The sequence below is a fragment of the Barbus barbus genome (assembly GCF_936440315.1).
Source record: "Barbus barbus genome assembly, chromosome: 40".
In the NCBI taxonomy this organism is placed as follows: domain Eukaryota; kingdom Metazoa; phylum Chordata; class Actinopteri; order Cypriniformes; family Cyprinidae; genus Barbus; species Barbus barbus.
In genome coordinates this window covers 11007699-11026963 of record NC_136718.1, presented here as the reverse complement: position 1 = coordinate 11026963, position 19265 = coordinate 11007699, and the positions used below count along the sequence as shown (strand labels likewise).

The 19265-nt window shown below is 36.3% G+C and overlaps 2 protein-coding genes across 2 annotated transcripts; both read left to right on the top strand.

The window, feature by feature from the left end:
* LOC306859794 (dnaJ homolog subfamily C member 5-like) lies at nucleotides 1-13522 on the top strand. Its single transcript, XM_079401064.1, has 5 exons — nucleotides 1-564; nucleotides 7393-7556; nucleotides 9189-9402; nucleotides 9703-9874; nucleotides 10462-13522. The coding sequence occupies exons 2-5, from the start codon at nucleotides 7447-7449 to the stop codon at nucleotides 10563-10565; spliced, it is 600 nt and encodes a 199-aa protein (XP_079257190.1). The 5' UTR covers nucleotides 1-564; nucleotides 7393-7446; the 3' UTR covers nucleotides 10566-13522.
* Nucleotides 13523-14307: 785 nt separating this feature from the next.
* LOC306859643 (tripartite motif-containing protein 54-like) lies at nucleotides 14308-18304 on the top strand (the record flags this gene model as incomplete). Its single annotated transcript, XM_079400767.1, has 9 exons — nucleotides 14308-14472; nucleotides 16494-16642; nucleotides 16749-16923; nucleotides 17002-17097; nucleotides 17196-17429; nucleotides 17512-17534; nucleotides 17621-17745; nucleotides 17823-18058; nucleotides 18218-18304. The coding sequence occupies 9 exons, from the start codon at nucleotides 14308-14310 to the stop codon at nucleotides 18302-18304; spliced, it is 1290 nt and encodes a 429-aa protein (XP_079256893.1).
* Between the last annotated feature and the right edge of the window lie 961 nt (nucleotides 18305-19265).

Sequence of the window (19265 nt, the reverse complement as noted above, 5' to 3'; positions counted from 1 at the left end):
CTCGTTTGGATTGGCTGCCGATTGAATGCCTTTTAACAGCATCGAGGTAGAGGACTGCTTCCATTTAAAAATATATTAATAATTTTAAGTATTTTAAAAATAGCTAAAATATTACGTTCGTTGTAACTTCTATTTATTTTTTACTTTTATTTATTTATTTTTTGAATGTTTTCATAAGCCAGCACTTACCTTGGCATTCTCTCACTATACCATGAATTGTCCTCAATAATGTTGACGCTGAAAACACAGCCCACAGCCTTTCAGTGAATCGCTTTATAGTCAGAAATGTGACCGTTTGATTTGGTCATTTCGTCACGCAAACGGTTTTCTTTTTTTCTTTTCCTTGGCTTCCTTTTTCGTTTCCGCCCATTTTCCTTTTGAGCGTGACGTCAGCGCACGACTACCATTGAGTGGAGACGGACGCCGCTCGCGATCATAAGACTAGGACGCCGTATCTGAGAACCGCAGCCTGATTTACTCCTGCTTGAAGGCCGCGTGTAGATATAGGAATTAATTTACTAACAACTGGGGAACTGCACTTCTGCCTACGCTTCTCCCTTGACGGTAAGAAATGAGAAGGCAGCCAGAGGGAAATCCTATCTGTGCGCCTCAATCCTGCTGCCCTTGCTCATGGATTAGTAACGTTACTGTTGTAGTAGGTTTTTGAGCGAGAAAGCTTAATGCATTAAAGGGATAGTTCACCATTAGTAAAAAAATAAAATAAAATCTCACCCTCATGTCGTTTGGAACCCGCATGACTGACTTTATTCCTGAAACACAAAATTGACCGTTAAAGACTGACAGATTCAGTAACCGTTCATTTTATTTTCCATACCGTTAAAGTCATCGGTGACTGCGGTTCTCCGTTTGTGTTTCGGAAGTGGTAACGTTACAGACTTGAAACAAGTAAATGATGATACATTTGGGTGAACTATTCCTTTAACAAGCAAACCAATATGGATGCTGAGCGCAGAATAGAGAGATTAAAGGCTCTAAATCGCCAACCCGTCAGTCAACACGGGACAGTTTGGCCTCCATCAGCATTGAAACTCTTCCCACCGATCAGTGTCACGATCAGTATTTGCGGTTATTTGTTAGATTTGCGTTGCTGCTCAATCCCAAACAGTGGTTTCATTTCTAATCCTCATAGACAATATACTGCCAGTTGTCACTGGCTTTCCTGTATCCCGACAGACAGATACGTGATAGGCCCTTGACTCTGTATTGCTATCAAGTCTTTGAGTTGTAATTATTAAATGTACATGATACTTGATTGATGGCTATAATTTTATATATATATATATATATATATATATATATATATATGTATGTTAGTGTGTGTGTGTGGGGTCGGTCACATGAGTTCTGCACTGTGACTCGTCATAACCCTTAACCACTTCACTACTTTGTTCTTTCTCCTATACCTAGAGTTTAGCTCAATGCACATCAGCTGCTACTGCTAATTATTCTTGATTGTAAATTTGATAAAGAAGGGATTTTGGAAGTTGTGCTGAGCAATTTAAAGGGATAGCTTACCCAAGAATCAAAATTCTGTCATCAATTCTTCACACACATTATAAATGTACCAGTGAGGTTTTTTTTTTTTTTTTTTTTTTGGGAATTCTTTGAAATTAAAGTTCAAAGGAACAGCATTTACTTGAAACCGAAATCTTTTGTAACGTTACTGTGTCTTTACTGTCACTTTTAATTTAATGCATCCTTGCTGAAAAAAGTTTTTATTTAATTTATTTAAATTTACTGACCTTTTGAACTGTCGTGTATAATTTAATATTACAGCAATTAAGATTATTTTAATAGTCACTGTCCTTTTGAACCATTCGTTTTAAAGTCTTTGGTAAACACTGTACTATTGTAATGAAGGTCACAGGCACAGAAGTGCACAAATTATTTGTAAAGGACATCAAAGGTCAGTGATGATGTCTGAGAGGTTAGTTGTTTACTCATCGGTTGAGCTGTTATTAGTCAGTCTGTTTCAGTCAGCTACACCCATTGCAAATTTATGGAATGGTTGCAAAATATAAATCATTCAATCATAAACAAGCATTTCGCCTGTTTTTTGCAGTTTAACTTTCTCACATTCATGATGGTCCAGACTTGTAGTCAAGATATTTTTGTAACTTTGTTTGAGCCGCCCATACTTGATATATAACAGTACCTGGGTAAAACAGAAAGCACCAATCAAACGTTAACAACTGATGAGGACCATACTTGACCTCTCAAGAAGCATTTTGGTATATGAGCTAGATGCTACTTCAATATTAGTGAAAATGCTTTTTATTTGTCTTCATATCTATGACTTTTTACTCTTTTGAGAGGTATGTCTCTGTATTGGTTGCCCAGAGAAGATCTTGGTTGGGGAAACCACCACACAACAAGCTCATACAATTCTCAGTCAGCCTGATATATGGGGCAGTGCGGTGTGACACACTATATTTAACACAGACACACTGACAGTTCCACGTGTTTAACTGCCAGAATGAGACTTCAGTAGTTTAATAGACTCTTTGAGTCTGATTTATAAAAAAAAAAAAGACATGGTCACACTGGATTGATACCTTTATGTAACTGCTGTTTAAATGATCATAAAGTTTACAAATACATGTTACAATCTAATGGCTAGAAAATGTTAAGAATTCATACTACATGGTCATGAGATTAAAGTATTTGTTTACTTTATTGATTAAAGTAAAGTATTAAAGTATTGTTTATGGTAGAATATAACACATTAACAATTTTGAATGCATCTCAGTTGATGATTCAGTTTTGATAGATTATATTGGAGTGATATTACAGGCATACCGATGATGATAACAGGTGTGATCTTCGCATGAGATTAAAGCTCTGTTGAAAATTATTGTTATAGATTACATCACACTGAAGAGAGTTTATAATAAGGATACTTGTTCACCAAAATGCATACAACATTTTATTTTTATCCTACAAACCGAGAAATGTTCAAAGAAAATAAGGATGCTTTTGTTGTAGAGATTTTAAATGATTGGTTTGTAGTTTTGCATGTTTTTAGATATCTGATGTCATTTATTGGTCACAGATAAACAAATGCAATAGGCTATTTAATACTTTGTAGTAAGTGTTCACACAGTACCACTCTTAAGTCTCCAGTATCTCCTCCTTCAGATTTATTTACACATGACGTTCTCATCATAACTGAATCTGTTTTGAGCAAATTTTGACTGGCAACCATTAATAACAGAATTAATCTGCAGATTTTAACAGCCATTTCTTTGTTTTGGTGACGACTGCATGTCTCAGGGTTAGTGAGGTGTTTACAAGAATGCTATTTGCTACTGATGTTTCCCAGCATACCTCTCTCAGTCTTCTAAATCACACGATGTGACAAATTTTCCTTTCACTGATATAATAGGCAAAGTGCAACTGATATCTTGCTTTCTGGGCAGTAAGACTGTCTTGTTAACACAGTTGTAGGTATTTTTCTTATTGTTTGGTTCAGACAGGTTGTTCATACCATTTTGCACTAATTGGCCACAAGTGATTTAATGAAACAGAAAATGATCATTTCACTGTGTTGCATAGTCCTGTATTTGGATGTAGACTGACAGAAAGCAGAACAATGACATCAAAGTCAACAATGACATCAAATGATGAACACTGAGTGTTTAGATTTGTGCGATCCTGAACTGTAACAGAATATCAATTTCCATGAGAGTTACCATGGTAATCTTGTTGTGGATCTTAGTTTCTTTATATCTGATATTAGAAAAATGGCAAGAGATGTGACTTGTGACTGTGAGATGTGAAAAATAGTGCTTTCAGCTGTTCGTTCATCACATTTAGCTACCCCTCATTTGTTTGGTCTCTGTTCTTGTTCTTTGAGATCTTTTGTGCCCGTCCTTCCAGCTTTTGAGCACCACCTGTTTGCTCCTTATGTTGTTTTGATAGATGCTTCAGATCCATTCAGTTTTCTCTACTTATTGAAGCTCCTTATTTTTGACCAATAATCAATAATGACACATTGTTTTAGGCAGTGTTGCTTTATATCATTGATATACTATTAGTTTTTAAAAAGTCAATGGCTACCCTCATTTTTCAAAATATCCTCTTTTGTGTTCAACAGAAGAAGAAACTCATACAGGTTTGAAATGACATGAGGTTGACAAACTAAATAAAAAATGAGAAGTTTTGCTTTGGCAACCAGCTGAAAAAAAGTTTACTTTTTATATTTCAGTTAATTTTTATTTTATTTCAAGTAATGGATTTTTTAAAACGATTTTAATTTAAGTTTAATTTTTGTGTTGACCATAATGACTTTTAGGTACGTCGACACCATTACATATGTGTGTGTATTTGTTCATTGTGAGCAGACTCTCATCAAACATGCTCTACTCACTCCTGCTATTCCATCCCTCTACAAACAGACCTTTTAAAACCAGCAGCACATAATACAAGCCACATCACTTCACCTGCTTGGATAGAGAGAGAAAAGAGGATGCAAACAGAGTGACGTGGGAGGATGTTAGAACACAAACAGAGGGACCAGACAGAGAACTTGATATGATGGGAAAGACATGGGCAGTGATGTTCATTAAGCTGTGGAGACTTTGGCAGCCGTCTCTAGTCCACAGACTGAGATGGCCACTAAAGAATTAGTCAGACCATATGGTGGTGCAGAGACAGGAGGGGGAGGGAGTGTGTGAGAGAGGGAGAGAGATAGATGTAGTGTTTTGGTGTAAGGCTGCATTGCAGAGCCGTGCTCCTGATGAAAACTCTATTAGTAATCACATTTAATCAACCGCTGAAGCACAACGCCCTTTTTCTCTGTGTAAAAAAATACTGCCATGATGCTAAGGTGTTGTGGGAGGTTGCCGGGGTGTTGATATGTGGTTGCTAAGGTGTTTTGAGTAGTTTTTGTCATGTGGTTGCAAATGTTATATTCATTTTTTTAAAGAAAGTAATAGTTTTATTCAGCAAGGATGCATTAAATTGGTCAAAAATTAAAGACATTTTAAAATGTTCTAAAAGATGCTGTTTTCAACATTGATAATAATAGGAAATGTTTCTTGAGCACCAAATCAGCATATTAGAATGATTTCTGAAGGATCATGTGACACTGAAGACTGGAGTAATGATGCTGAACATTCAACTTTGAAGTCTCAGAAATGAATTAGATTTAAAAACAATTGACATTTATTTAAAGAAAACATTTATTTTAAATTGTAATAATATTTCACACTGTTACTATTGTTTTTGCTGTATTTTTGATCAAATAAATGCAGGCTTGATGAACATAATCTAAGCTCAAACTTTTGAAGTGCACTTTATTAACAATTGAGAAATTCATCAAATGCATTACATACTGACAGCATGATTTTCAACGCAGTATTGTGGTCCTTCAAAGTTTTTTTTTTTTTAAATTATTTATTTTTGTTTCTTTAATCTATTGCCAAGCAACAATCATGATTTGTAATTGTCTAGTAATAGCTAATAATTATTAATATTAATAATTATCATCATTATTATTAAGAAGAATAATAATAGGTTTGAAAATCCTAAGCATGAGCCAATAGTATTAGAAATCTCCAGTAATATCTGAGCAGATGTTGAATTTTTGAGACAAATCCTCAGACATTTCTGAGGTAATGTCAGTGACATACAGACATTCATTCAGAAGCCCAACAAAATCTCTATTTGTGTGTCACACCTGGAGGAATTATGGGAGTGTCCCGGTTGAAGAAGTGCACAGGGTTTGAGAAGGGACAGAAATAACCCTTCACTTATTCAGATGCTCCGCTAATGCTAATCTGCTAATGCTCACTGACAAGCTGCACGATTAGCCCAGAAAGGAGGCGAAACTGTCTCACACCACGGCACAGCAAGCTCCTCACGAGGAAAAGTGGTGTTTGTACTCATTTAAAGAGTCATCATACGTGTATGTTTTGTTTTCTCCAAATAATTGACATGTGAAATGTCTCCTCACGTGGCAGCCATTTTGTGTGGAGGTGTCTGAACTTGAATTACTCTGGTTTAATTGTCTTTGATTCACACTGGAGGATGTAACTTCTGATCCTCTCTGTGTGGAAGACGTGTGTCACTGCGTATCTCCCTTTCTCTTTCCATGTGTTTTCACTTCTACACACACCTGACAATCAGCTCATACTCTGACTGAGCCAGTCTTTTATCCGTCTGCATGAAGTGAACTTTCAATGAGGGGAAAATGTGCTTAATTCTCCTGAAAATAATGCCCCACTGAAAGAAAAAAAAAAAGAAACATTTAGCAAATTATGTAGACTTAATTTTCCTTATCCAGAATCAGATTTAAGCTTGCAATTTTGAAAAGCTCAATATTGTTCTTTTTGCTGCTTGAATCAGTTCATGGTTTAAGATATGAATATTAGTGTTGTAATTTTACAGTTGTACTATACAATAGCTTTCTTCAATATTTTATTAAAAGTACAGTACAATAGTATTGTAATAAATTAGTTCTCATTTTAATACATTTATTTAATAATAATCACATCAAAAATCATAATTATTATTATTTTATAGCCATATTGAATGACATTGACTCTGTTATAAATTTGATAGCTTGATGCATTAGCATTTTCCTCTTTATTACATAATTCAGATTTATATATGAAATAAAATTCACATGATATATTTTCTAAATGCATATTACAGATCCAATCAACAAACAGGCATAGAATCAAGTCCCCGTCCCGTGTTTTTTTTTTTTTTTTTGATAATCCATAGGCTATATGTATATCACAATACAGAAGAAACAATGTTTCCCTGTTTCCGTTTCATTGAATTGTTTTTTTTAATCCGCTTAGGTTAAGTCTATAAGTGCATGAGGGGTATAAAATAAAGCCTAACACATTCGACATACTATGATAATGGCACATTAATTCTAATTGTCATACCAGGTATAGTATGCGGATAGTACACACATACAAGGGATAGACCTGGCAAAGAATACCACACCCAAAAGACAACCAGCATCTCTCCCTTCATCTCTAACTCTTCTCTGAATGCTGGAGTCACATGACTTCTTTCAGCTGTGTGGATCCTCACTTTCAATGCACTCTGACTCAGAACAGGGACATTTGGGGAAATGATGAGCCTATGACTCTTACTGATGTAATAATGGTGGTGTTTTGCTGCACTAAAGGGCATGGAGAATGGGTTTTATATTCACAGAAATGGTGTGTAATGATGATAAAATAATTTCAAGTTTTATTGCCATATCACTGGGATGGCAGTATGTGTATGCTTTAATTTTTTTGTATGTTATGCTGCTGTGTAAAAAAGACAAAGACAAAAAGCAGTGCAAGAATAAAAGCAGACGCAGGAGTATATACAGCGCATATAACATGTTTCTGCTTTTTCTTTCAGAAAGAGGAGGTGGTTGTGGTGTGAGGGGAGTGTGTTTGCACGCATGTGCGAGTAATGGCGGAGCAGCAGAGACAGCGTTCACTCTCCACGGCAGGGGAATCACTGTATGTGATCCTGGGAGTTGAGAAAAACACGGGACCAGAAGACATAAAGAAATCCTACAGGTAAGATGCTCTTAATGGACATAGAAAGATTGTTGCAACATTGCCATTAAGAATAGTGGATAAAATGCACTGAATATTTTCGGTGTGGGGGTTCTTCCCTGTTATTATTTATTTCTTTTTGTAATTTTTACTCATAAATGATTATGCTAGAAGACAAAAATTTCAATGTCTTAACGGGATAGTTCACCCATTCTGTCATCATTTACTCACCCTCATGTCGTTCCAATCCTGTATGTATTGCCACAGAAGAAAGTAAATCATAACGGTTTGGAAAGTGAGAGTGAGTAAATTATGACATTTTTGGGGAGGAACAATCCATTTGCGTTTCCTATTAAATCCACTAGGAGGCGATAGAACTTTTCCTCACTTACTCTTGCTACCATGCTGTTCTTACTACTGCTGTTTTATATAGTATGCATACTTTGAACAGTATGTACATTTTTCTGTGTGCATGAATACTCAGGTGACCGATTACACTTGCTAGCATTTATCATGAAATAATACTTGGTACTTTACATGCTATTTTTAAAGAATAATTGCTAGTTAGTATATCAAGGAGTTATTAGTAGTTGAAGTCATCATAGTTGGGTGAACTTCTATAGTGGTGAATGGAAACTATAACAAATATAATTTTTGCATTGTTTTTTTTTCCAGTAGCAAAGGAAAAACAATCCATTCAAGCATTTCTATGATTTTCCAAAAGAGGAAAAAAATATTGAGAGATTATGTTGCACTTTTCTAAAGTAATAGAATACAAAGTGTTATATATGTACAATAAAATACATTTAAAAAGAAAATAAATAAAAATAAAAAACCTTGCTTGATTTACAATGTTAAAGGGATAGTTCAAAAAGAAAATACTGTCATTAATATCTCACCCTCATGTTGTTCCAAACCCGTAAGACCTTCATTCATTTTTGAAACTGATATAAAGATATTTTTGATGAAATGAGAGCTTTCTGACCCTGCATTGACAGCAACGCAACTACCACATTCAAGGCCCAAAAAAGATAGTAAAGATATCGTTAAATTAGTTCATATGACATCAGTGGTTCAACCGTAATGTTATGAAGTTGCGAAAATAATTTTTGTGTGCAAAGAAGAAAAAAAAAAAATTTATTCAACAATTTCTTCTTTCATGTCAGTCTTTGCTGAGTGTGCAGTCCTTTGCTTGCAAACAAGGTGCACCATATCTGGGTTTTACATCAGAACACCAGCTCCTCCGTCAGCAGCATCACACACGTGTGTCGTGGCACTCTCCTGAACGTGCGGCAGAGACTGACATAGAAGAGAAATTATTTTCATACAAGTCGTTATTTTTGTTTTACTTGAGCACAGTATTCTTGTAGCTACATAAAATTACAGTTGAAACACTGATGTCACATGGACTATGTTAACAATGTCCTTACTACCTTTCTGGGCCTTGAACGTGATGGTTGCGTTGCTGTCTATGCAGAGTCAGAAGGCTCTCGGATTTCGTCAAATATATCTTAATTTTCATTTTTAACATAGTAATAGTTTAACATTAACACACCTAAAAGCAGACTGGCAAGGATGCCGGACAAAGGTCATGGTTGCATTCATTTTTAGGAAGTTTTATTTTCATTTTATTTCTGCTCTTCTGATTTGCAGAAAACTAGCTCTGAAGTTCCACCCTGACAAGAATCCTGACAATCCAGAAGCGGCTGATAAATTCAAAGAAATCAACAATGCTCATGCCATTCTGTCAGACTCCACCAAACGCAACATCTATGACAAATACGGATCTCTGGGCCTCTATGTGGCAGAACAGTTTGGAGAGGAGAATGTTAACACATACTTTGTATTGTCCAGCTGGTGGGCCAAGGTTAGTCATACAAGCACACAGGTTTGACAAAATATTTAACCACAGAACTATTTTTAGCATTGCTATTAATAATGAATGTTTCTAGAGCAGCAAATCAGCATATTAGAATGATTTCTGAAGGGCCATGTGGCACTGGAGAAATGATGCTGAAAATTCAGCTTTAACATCACAGGATTACATTAATACATTTTAAAATAAACTAAAAGAAAAAAAAACCTTTTGGATGGTAGCGCATATAGTACATTTGTGTACATGCTGTTATTTATGTTGAATTCCTCTTTTTTTCCACCCTCTGGACAGGCATTGTTTATATTCTGCGGTGTGGCCACAGGCTGTTATTTCTGCTGTTGTCTCTGCTGCTGTTGTAACTGCTGCTGTGGGAAGTGTAAACCTCATCCTCCTCGGTCAGATGAGCCGGAATTCTATGTGTCTCCTGAAGACTTGGAAGCTCAGATGCAGTCTGATGAGAGAGGTGAGACACACTGACACACATTCATTTACAATAATAAACATGCTACTGTTGACATGAAATCAAAATTGAAGTTTTGTGTCTCTTAGTCCATGTCTGTTATCTTTTTAATACTATTCATAAGCTAGTGTACTTACAAAAGGTAGTGTAATAAACTTCTAGAAGTCCAGTAAAATGTTTTCTAGATTGAGACTGTCGGTAATAAAATGTCCATAGCGCATGTGCATGTTATTGTAAATCGATAATGATTGTTTCATAATCTTTCATCACAATGTCATCATTTTATCTGCTTCTGAAAACTTTTCTTTTCTGCTGTCATAACTAAGGCCGTGGAGGTGGGTCAATAATATCATTGGTTTCAATCAAATCCCATTGAATAAAGTCCTGCCAAGTATTTTTGCCAGTTTTTCTTAGAATTACAGTCAAAATGCCTTCAGATTGTTTATTTAGCCAATAAAAGGTTTGTTAAATATTTGAAGTTGCTTCCTGGCACTCACAATCCTGACTGTAATGCTTGGCAACAGGGTTCAGTTTGAGTTGCTAGTTGCTCATATTATAAAGCAGCGTGACACTGGTGTCTGTTTCCACAGATGGCAGCAGCCCCATCGTGATGCAGCCGTCCTCTGCCACAGAGACCACTCAGCTGACCACAGACTCTCACCACACCAGCTACCGGACAGACACCAGCTATTAAACCTCTCTCTCACACACACACACAGGGGACCACCATGCCAGAAAAGGTCATGGTGGGCAATGGGTGAGCCAGAGGAAAGAGGATGAGCGATTAGTTAGTACCAGTATCATTGGAAAACCTGAAACGCTCCACTGTACAGGGCAACAAGCGAGTTTGTTTTTATTTGCCTTTAACCTCTATCATCCTCAAACCTACTGCTGTGTTATATTCAACAAACACACACACACACACAAGGACTTTCTTACAGTGTACATAGTCTTCCTGCTATGATTCAAGCTTCAGCTTGCCAACAGCTGCTGTTATGCACTGGTTATCATACTGCATTTGTCTACATAAGTTAAATAATTTTGATCAATCTTAATTGAAGCATGAATTAGTTTCCACAACAACAGGACACAAGGAAGTATTTTTGCTTGGTGCATTCATCTATCATTATGGATAATGAAGCTGGTGTTACACTAGCTGACTCGAAAAATTTGAGAATTGTAGAGGTTGTCACACATATGCTACCATTCAGAATTATATTTATTGATAGTTTTTTTCGGAAAGGATGCATTAATTTGACCAGAAGTGATAGTAAAGACATTTAGGTTACAAAAGATTTTATTTCAAATGTCATTCTTTTGAGATTTATGTTCATCAAAAGAAAAAAAATACAGAAATATTAAACAGCACAACTGTTTTCAACACTAATAATAATAAATCAGCATAGCAAATAGCAAAGCAGCATATTAGAATGATTTCTGAAGGATCATGTGACACTAAAGACTGGAGTAATGATGCTGAAAATTCAGCTTTGCGTCACAAAAATTACTTTTTGAAATGCATTAAAATAGACATTAAAATGCATCAAAAAGTTATTTTGATTGTAACAATTCACAAAATTGTTTTTTTTTTACTGAATTTTTGGTTTAAATAAATCCAGCATTGGTGAGTGTAAGAGTGTATAAAAAAAACTCGCCAACCACAAACTTTTTAAACTCAAAGTTATTGACCTTTCCACGCATTTGATTGGCTCTCACTAGCAAAAACCTCACATTCACTTCATAAACATTGTCCTGGGTTGTATTCATGTTTCCACGTTTTTTTTTTGAACAAACAGACCTGTGCCATTTTCATTATCCAGAAATCACACTATACAAGTTCTAATCCTTCAGGTTAAAGTGTTTCGTAACATTAACTGGAAATGGTTTTCCTTTCGTTTGACACATTTATATTTTTCTAAACAGTAAGGCAGTGTAGTGTAGTCAGTGAGGACACGATTGAGGACACATTGCTGTGTCATGTTGTGTATGTTTATGTGAGCTCTGTCTCGTGTTAATGGCATCCAGTGGGCATGTACTGTCAAATGTAATCAAGCAGTGCTTAGCTGTGCTCAATTTCAGCCACATGTGGCGTGTGTGTGTGTGGAACAGGAGTTTGGGGTCAGACACATACAAACACACCTTTGTGCCAGGTCATTTAATCTTGATCCATCTGTATTAATCCATCTGTATTTACAAGGCTTTGCTAAGGTAAAGAGTGTTTGTATTCCTCAGGATGGTGGTTTCAGAAAGCATAAGCCCATCCTCAGACCGCTGGGTTCAATATAAGCACAGAAGGATTGTGTGTAAAGGGATTCACCTGCACAAAACATACAGTATGTTTTCCATATAGTTCAGTAACATCAGTGATTTTCATTCTTTAATTCCATAGTTTCACACTGACAGTTTCACACTTGTTAACTGATGCATCCTTTTTAGTGTGATATATTTTTGCAAATTTATTTTAAATTTAGACTTGGATGTGGACACATTATCTGTTGTATTTTGTTTTGGCTGTAATTGTACCCATAATTTGATGTTGTTCCCTAGTGCCATGGTTTAATCAGCTCAGCATATTAGTTAATACACATTATCAATTTGATCATCACCTATACACAATTCAGGGTTCCTGGTCATGGAGATCTGGGAATATTACAGAAGTGTAAGATTGTGGCTAAAATCCTAAAAAATGGTAATGGAAAAAGTCATTGGCCAAGCAATTTGGGAATCCTGACACTTGCAACCTTTTAAATTTTCTCTTTTATCTGTCAGAATACATGCATATTTTTATTTTTTGATAGAAGTGAACCTAAAAGTACAGACATATAGGAAACCTTCATTTTTGTGTGTGCTGTTTGAAAGTGAGATCTTAATTTAATCACTGTATTATCATCTACTGTATGTTCTGTTTAAATCTCTGTAATGTGTTTAAGATGGATTAGCTGTATAGCTGTCCCTGTTTGTGCATACATTCATTTACATGCACTTGAAACGGGATGTATGGGAAAACTTGTGTAATTTATCCCAAATGTGTGTTTTATTTGTTTAGGATCACATTGTGAATATGTTATAGATCTATAGGTTTATTTTGTAGTTTTTTGTATTTTATGTCTAAATCATTAGGCAGATTATTAGTGATCGTGTTTCTAAGCATTTCTAAGACAGAACTGTTCATAATGTGCAACGCTTTTTATTTGCAAAATATTATTTCTCAACACAAGCTCCACTGTAACAGCTACTGATCTGTTTTTGCTTTATCCCAGTTTTCCTTTCCATTTATTTGTTTTATTCATTCATTCATGATCATAAACAAATGAAAAACACTGATTTGATTTCCTATTGATTCCAATCTAAGAATAAGAGAACGAATGGAGCGTTGAGTGTGAATACAACACCTAAACAGAATCATGTTAAAAATGAAGGAAATGGTATAAACATGGTGATGAGAAACAATATTTTATTTATTATTTTTTAATAAATTAAATAGTTCAATGTGTGTTAACGAATATGACTATTGTACAGAATGGCTGAATTCTTTTGCGTGTTCTGGATGAATCAGCTGAAATTGTTGTAGCATGGATATAATGTGTCAGTAAGATGTAACATGGATAATTGGTCTGAATTACAGCTGTAAAATAAATTTGAAGGAAGCTAAAAAAAAGTATATGTTGATTATTTGTGCAAAGGAAATAATGATCTAAAGTTAAATGTGTGTGTGTGTGTGTGTGTGATTGTGTGTAATACACATACATAAACATACAAGTTTGGAACAACATGAAGGTGAGTAAATAGTGACTGAATTTTTATTGTTGTCAACTATTCTTTTAAGTAGCTTCTTTGAGTAAGTACACTACATATTTTCTGCAATTATTTGATCAAAAATACTGTAAAAACTAATATTTTGAAATATTGACATTTTAAAATGACTCTTTTCCTGTTTTTTCCAACTTGAATGTACTTGTACACACTTGTGGATGTTTTTGTGTTAAAAGTCTCCAGCACACTTCATAAACACCATCTTACTCTCCTCTAATACTGTAGCTGTTCTGGCATTATTGACTTGTTGGCTGTTTCAAGACTGAAGACATGAATGATTGGAGTAACTGGAGATGAGGCATCATCTCTGTTTCCCAGCATTCCACTGGCTGCCTGATATGGGTACAACTGATCAAGGGTAGGGGGTGTCCCAGTGAGCCAGCAAGAAACCGGACACCTTCCCCCTCTCGCACATGTACACATACATATCTTCAGCTGCAAACCAACACAGGCCCCATCGCCCTTTTCAAGCACAGGGGCAGAGCGACTGCCTGCTGCCTCGAGAGACTGGACAACCACACAGCACAGAGACATGAAGACGGTGGCGTCTCATCTCTTTAGCTGTGGTTTCACTCTCCAGTCTTAATTTCCAGTGAGTGTGGGGTCAGCAGGGGCACACGGCCATGTCTCTTCCACTGGATATACGCTCTTACCACAAAGACCCCTCATTGGGGACGCTGGAGAAACAACTCATCTGTCCCATCTGTATGGAGGTCTTCACAAAACCAGTGGTCATTCTGCCTTGTCTGCACAACCTCTGCCGCAAATGTGCCAATGAACTGTACCAGGTGTGTACCAACTCACTCAGAGGATGATGGTTTATGTGTGGATGTTGAAACATGTTTACAAGTACTTTTTCAAGCCTTGGGTAAGATGATGAATTCTCAAAATAGCATCTGTGCACTTGATACACGTACAGTTCATCTGTACATGCCATGAGCTGCCAGTTTCCTTCATAACCCAAAGTGTTTTCTAAGGTGCTATGTGAATTTTAAGCGATAAGTAAATTTTGCGAAGTTGGATGGTCAACAACATGTCAAGGTGCTTGTACATTTGGGTACATACATGCCCATTTATCTCAGTATTGTTAACTATATTAGCATCCACACCAAACATTCAGTTTATTATAAGCGCATGCTGCAGTTTTGTCCTTTGCCACTTTAAACGCTCAAGCAGTATGGACTCTCATTGGCTGAGTTAAATTGAATGTTTTTAATCTGTCTTTATCATTATTTTTGTGGTATAAATTTCCATATTCCCATACAATTGGAATGATGAATAAATTTTACAGTTGTAGTTATTATTATAGACATATGTTTTAAAGTCATGACTGCAGTACCACAGTAGCCACAAACACAGGCAGTTTTCTAGCGACCTGTCATATGGAAAGCTAACAGGTGGGGATTGCAAATGTCTAAACTCAATCCCCAGTCTGAAATCTGAGGTATAAAAATAGGTGATGGCCTACATTTGATGCATTTGAGCCATCAGGGGTTTAGTGTTCATGCAGCACACAATGGACATATTGATATGAAAGTCCCTTGTAACAGATATATGTTTTGTCTGCATAACCTTTCTCCTCCTCTGCACCTAAATGAACTTTGATACCTCACGGGTTTCCCCTTACACCTCCTCATAAGCAAAGGTTAAAAGCCAAGCAGTGTATCAGTCACGTGGTCAATTTACATGGGAAAAAAATGATGCCATCTCTGGCTGCACTTTTTTATCTGCATGCTTGTCTTACTGTTTTCAGATGCTATCTCATCACAATTATCGGATAGTTATACATAGCATTAATCACATTATGCTGATGTGTAAGTTAGGAAGGTGGTCCAAAGAGATGCTAAAAAAAAATGTTAGTTGATCCCTGCTCTTTTAAGAACCAGGGTTATTTAAATATGCACTACAGGAATTTGAATTAACATTTGAATTGGATTGAAATAATGCAGTTATAAATAAATGCAGTCTTCCACTCTGGCCTATCAATTAGTAAAGCATAACTTTTTTTTTTAATACTTACATAAAATGTTCAAAAAGGCTGTCAACTTATGTTCATAATTCAGCAACCTTTTACAAAATGACACTTCATTGGTTCGCATGAATTTCTTAGAATTTCAGTTTTAATTAAACTTCCTTAAATTCAAATTTTGACTGCAATTCTTAAATTTGTGCCCCTGCTAACTGCATATACACTTGACCTCTCAGAGTGAGTGTAGTGTCATTTTGAAACTGAAACCAAGAACGAAGTAGTGGCATAAATATATTATCATCTTGATTCCTGAGGAATATCAAGTTGTGCATCTCTTGTAAATATATAGCAAATAATACAGTGAATAAATAATTCCCATCATGCCTTAGGACATCATTATAATTGAGCCAGTGATGGTGCTCTGATTCACACTGGACCCATAAGCCTCAGCAGCTGAGATCTATTAAAGAGACTGACTATTTTAGGAGACCTGGTGAGATAAGTCTCAAGCTCCTCTGTTTGCAAACTCTATTTCATGCCCCTATTTCTATTGATTAAGACAAGAGACATAGACACACACATGCACAGAATCAGACTGCTCATTAACATCATCTTACCCTAGAAATACAAACAGCGCATCTCTAAGGAGGTACATGAAAGTCCAATTAGTCTAACCAAGAGATGATGATGTTATTCAGTCTGGTTAACCAAGCTAGGCATTTATTTTTTTCTTGTTTAGAAAGACATCCGTAGTGAATTATGAAAAGTGGATTCAATTGCCAGTCGATACATGTACTCACAAATACTGCTGAAGAACAGCATGCTGAGTAAGAAGTGCAGCCATCTCTCTTCCAGGTAGGAGTCGGAGGACATTTTCGCTGCCCTTCCTGTCGACGTGAGGTTGTCTTGGACCGTCATGGAGTTTATGGACTGCAGCGAAATTTACTCGTGGAGAACATTATTGATGTTTACAAACAGGAGTCTGAAAGGTCAGATGATAGAGAAAGATCCTAGATGTGTGGTAAACCAAAAGTTGTGTCAGTACAGTAAGTGTTTAACTGATCTTTTATTTATTGTAAATCAATGTATCTCCAGCTCTAGGCCTCCACCGAAGCCTCCTGCACTGTTCAACTGTACAGAGCATGAAGATGAGAAGCTTAATATTTATTGCCTCACGTGTCAGGTGACCTCCTGCTCTCTCTGTAAGGTGTTTGGGGCCCACAAAAACTGCCAAGTAGTTCCCCTGCCTGATGTTTACCAGCAGCAGAAGGTGTGTTCTTCAAAATATTTGTGTTGTTGTGTTACATTTTCACATCTTGCACTATATAATTCATTTCAATTCTTATAGGCTGAACTCAGTGACAGACTTGCTACTTTGGTTTCCTCAAATGAACACATTCAGTCATTTGTTAATGAACTGGAGGCACTCCACAGGAACATAGAGGTTTGTGTGGATCTTTTACAAAGTCTTGTAAATATAACATCAAAAAAACATTAACTACAAACAATGATCTGGTAATGCACACAATTATACTTTGACAGGAAAACAGCAGGATCCAGAAACAGATTCTGTGCGAGAGGTTTGATCACTTATCTGCCATTCTGGAAGAACGTCGTAAGATCATGACCCAACAAATCACTTCTGAGCAGGAAGAAAAGACTGGCTGGACCCAGTCTTTACTGCAGACATACAGTGAGCATGTAGACACAAACTCAAAGTTGATCCAGGCAGCCCAGAATGCAATAGAGAACCCAGAGATGGCTTCTTTTGTGCAGGTATACTGTGTGGGGCTCCTCGGTAATCTTACATTTTGAATGCCGGCAGTGTTTGATATATATTTTTATCTCTGCTTTATAGACCTCACAAGATCTTATTGAGAAGTAAGTCTATTAGCAAATTTAGCAAGACTGTTGAAATAATGTTCGCCTAAATCAAACAAAAACAGTATTTTTCCTTTTCCCTGAAGGGTTGGTAAAGCATCCAACTGCTTCACTCAGGAGACCCTGGATCCTGACTATGAGAAGATGGATCACTACAGGGTGGATTTTGATGCAGAGGAGAGAGTTCTGTACCAGCTGGATTTCATGGAGAGTGAGCATCAGAGAACCAATAAATTAACTTATGGTTTATTTTCACAATTCCTCTAATTAATACTGCCAACTTTGCAGTTGAAGAAGAAGCGGAAGAAACACCTGATGAACCAGAGTCAGAACCTGAGTCTGAACCTGAACCGGTGCTGACCCCAGAACCTGACCCTGAAGCAGATGAGGATCTGAAATCAGAGGGTTCTGAGATGATGAGTCCCACGCCGGAGACAATAGAGGACACTTGTGGACAAGCAGACAGTTATAGAGACATTAGAAAAGTGGCTGTGTGTGAAAAGAATGGCTTAAGCACTACACAGGTACATTCATCTACTAATGTGTGCATCTGCAGTCTCAGTCAAAGTTCTCAAGGACATTTTCTGGACACCTAACTTGAGACTTATTAGATAAAATTGTCTGGTATTTAAGGTTTATTGAAATATACATCAGTAATTGATTATTTTCTGTCTTTCCTCTAGATTGTCACTCTAGTCTTTTATTTCCTGGGCTTTCTTGTCATCCTCCAGCGAATATGGGGAAACATTCAGTGCGTTATTTGTATATAGCAGAGGTGAAGATACATGATCTCCAGGTACTAATAATGCTCACATGTTATTTTGAATAAAAACAAAGCCAGAGATTTTTGATTAAATGGGAGGAAGGTGTTAAGATAGACGGGATAAGTATCATGTCTCTATGTTCTTACATAAAAGTAAAGTCACTTACCAAGTTTTCTGCAGACTGGCACAGCTGTGAGCTCAGCACTTGAAGGACTGAGCCCTCCAGTGGTCACCAGTGAGATGATTCGTCTCTGATTCTACTGGCTCAATCCTCCAAAATAAAACCAGAAGATCAAAGAAAGAATGATGACGTGTTACTGGTCAGGATGGGTTCTCCTGCCTTCTTGAAAAACAATTGTCTTTGTGTTTGTGCAAATAATTAAAACATTGTATACAGTTATTTTTGGATCTGTTTTTTGTTTGCCCAATATCATTGACTGTTCTTGCTGTAATAGTCAATAGTGAAAGTTCTCGCCATTTAAGTGCTCCAAGATTTTGGATTCACTCTATATTTGGTTGTAAGGATGAATGAATAGTGTTTATAACTGATGGATTTGTTTGTATGAGTGTAATTTTATGAGTTGGCTTGAACTAAAACACAGATTTGTTTTGTTTTCTTTTCTCTTTTCTCATTGTGTCAGCATTGACTGTCTAATGGCTTGTGCAATGCATTATGTGAAATTTTAAGGAACTGTAAATCATTGACATAAATTGACATAAAAGTGTTTTCCTCATTGTGTCAGACAAATACAAATGAGTTAATTTTTGGTTGCAAAGCAGAAAAACAACATTGTGGCCATGAATTAAGAATTTGTTCAATTTGTTAATTCATTCCTACATTTTAGCCTAATTTGTGGGCTATGATTTTATTTGATTTTATCAAATTATGATTAAATCAACAAATTAATAAAATGTGGCCACAGTCAAGTTATGGGAACACATTTTTAATTTGTGGCACAATATTTAT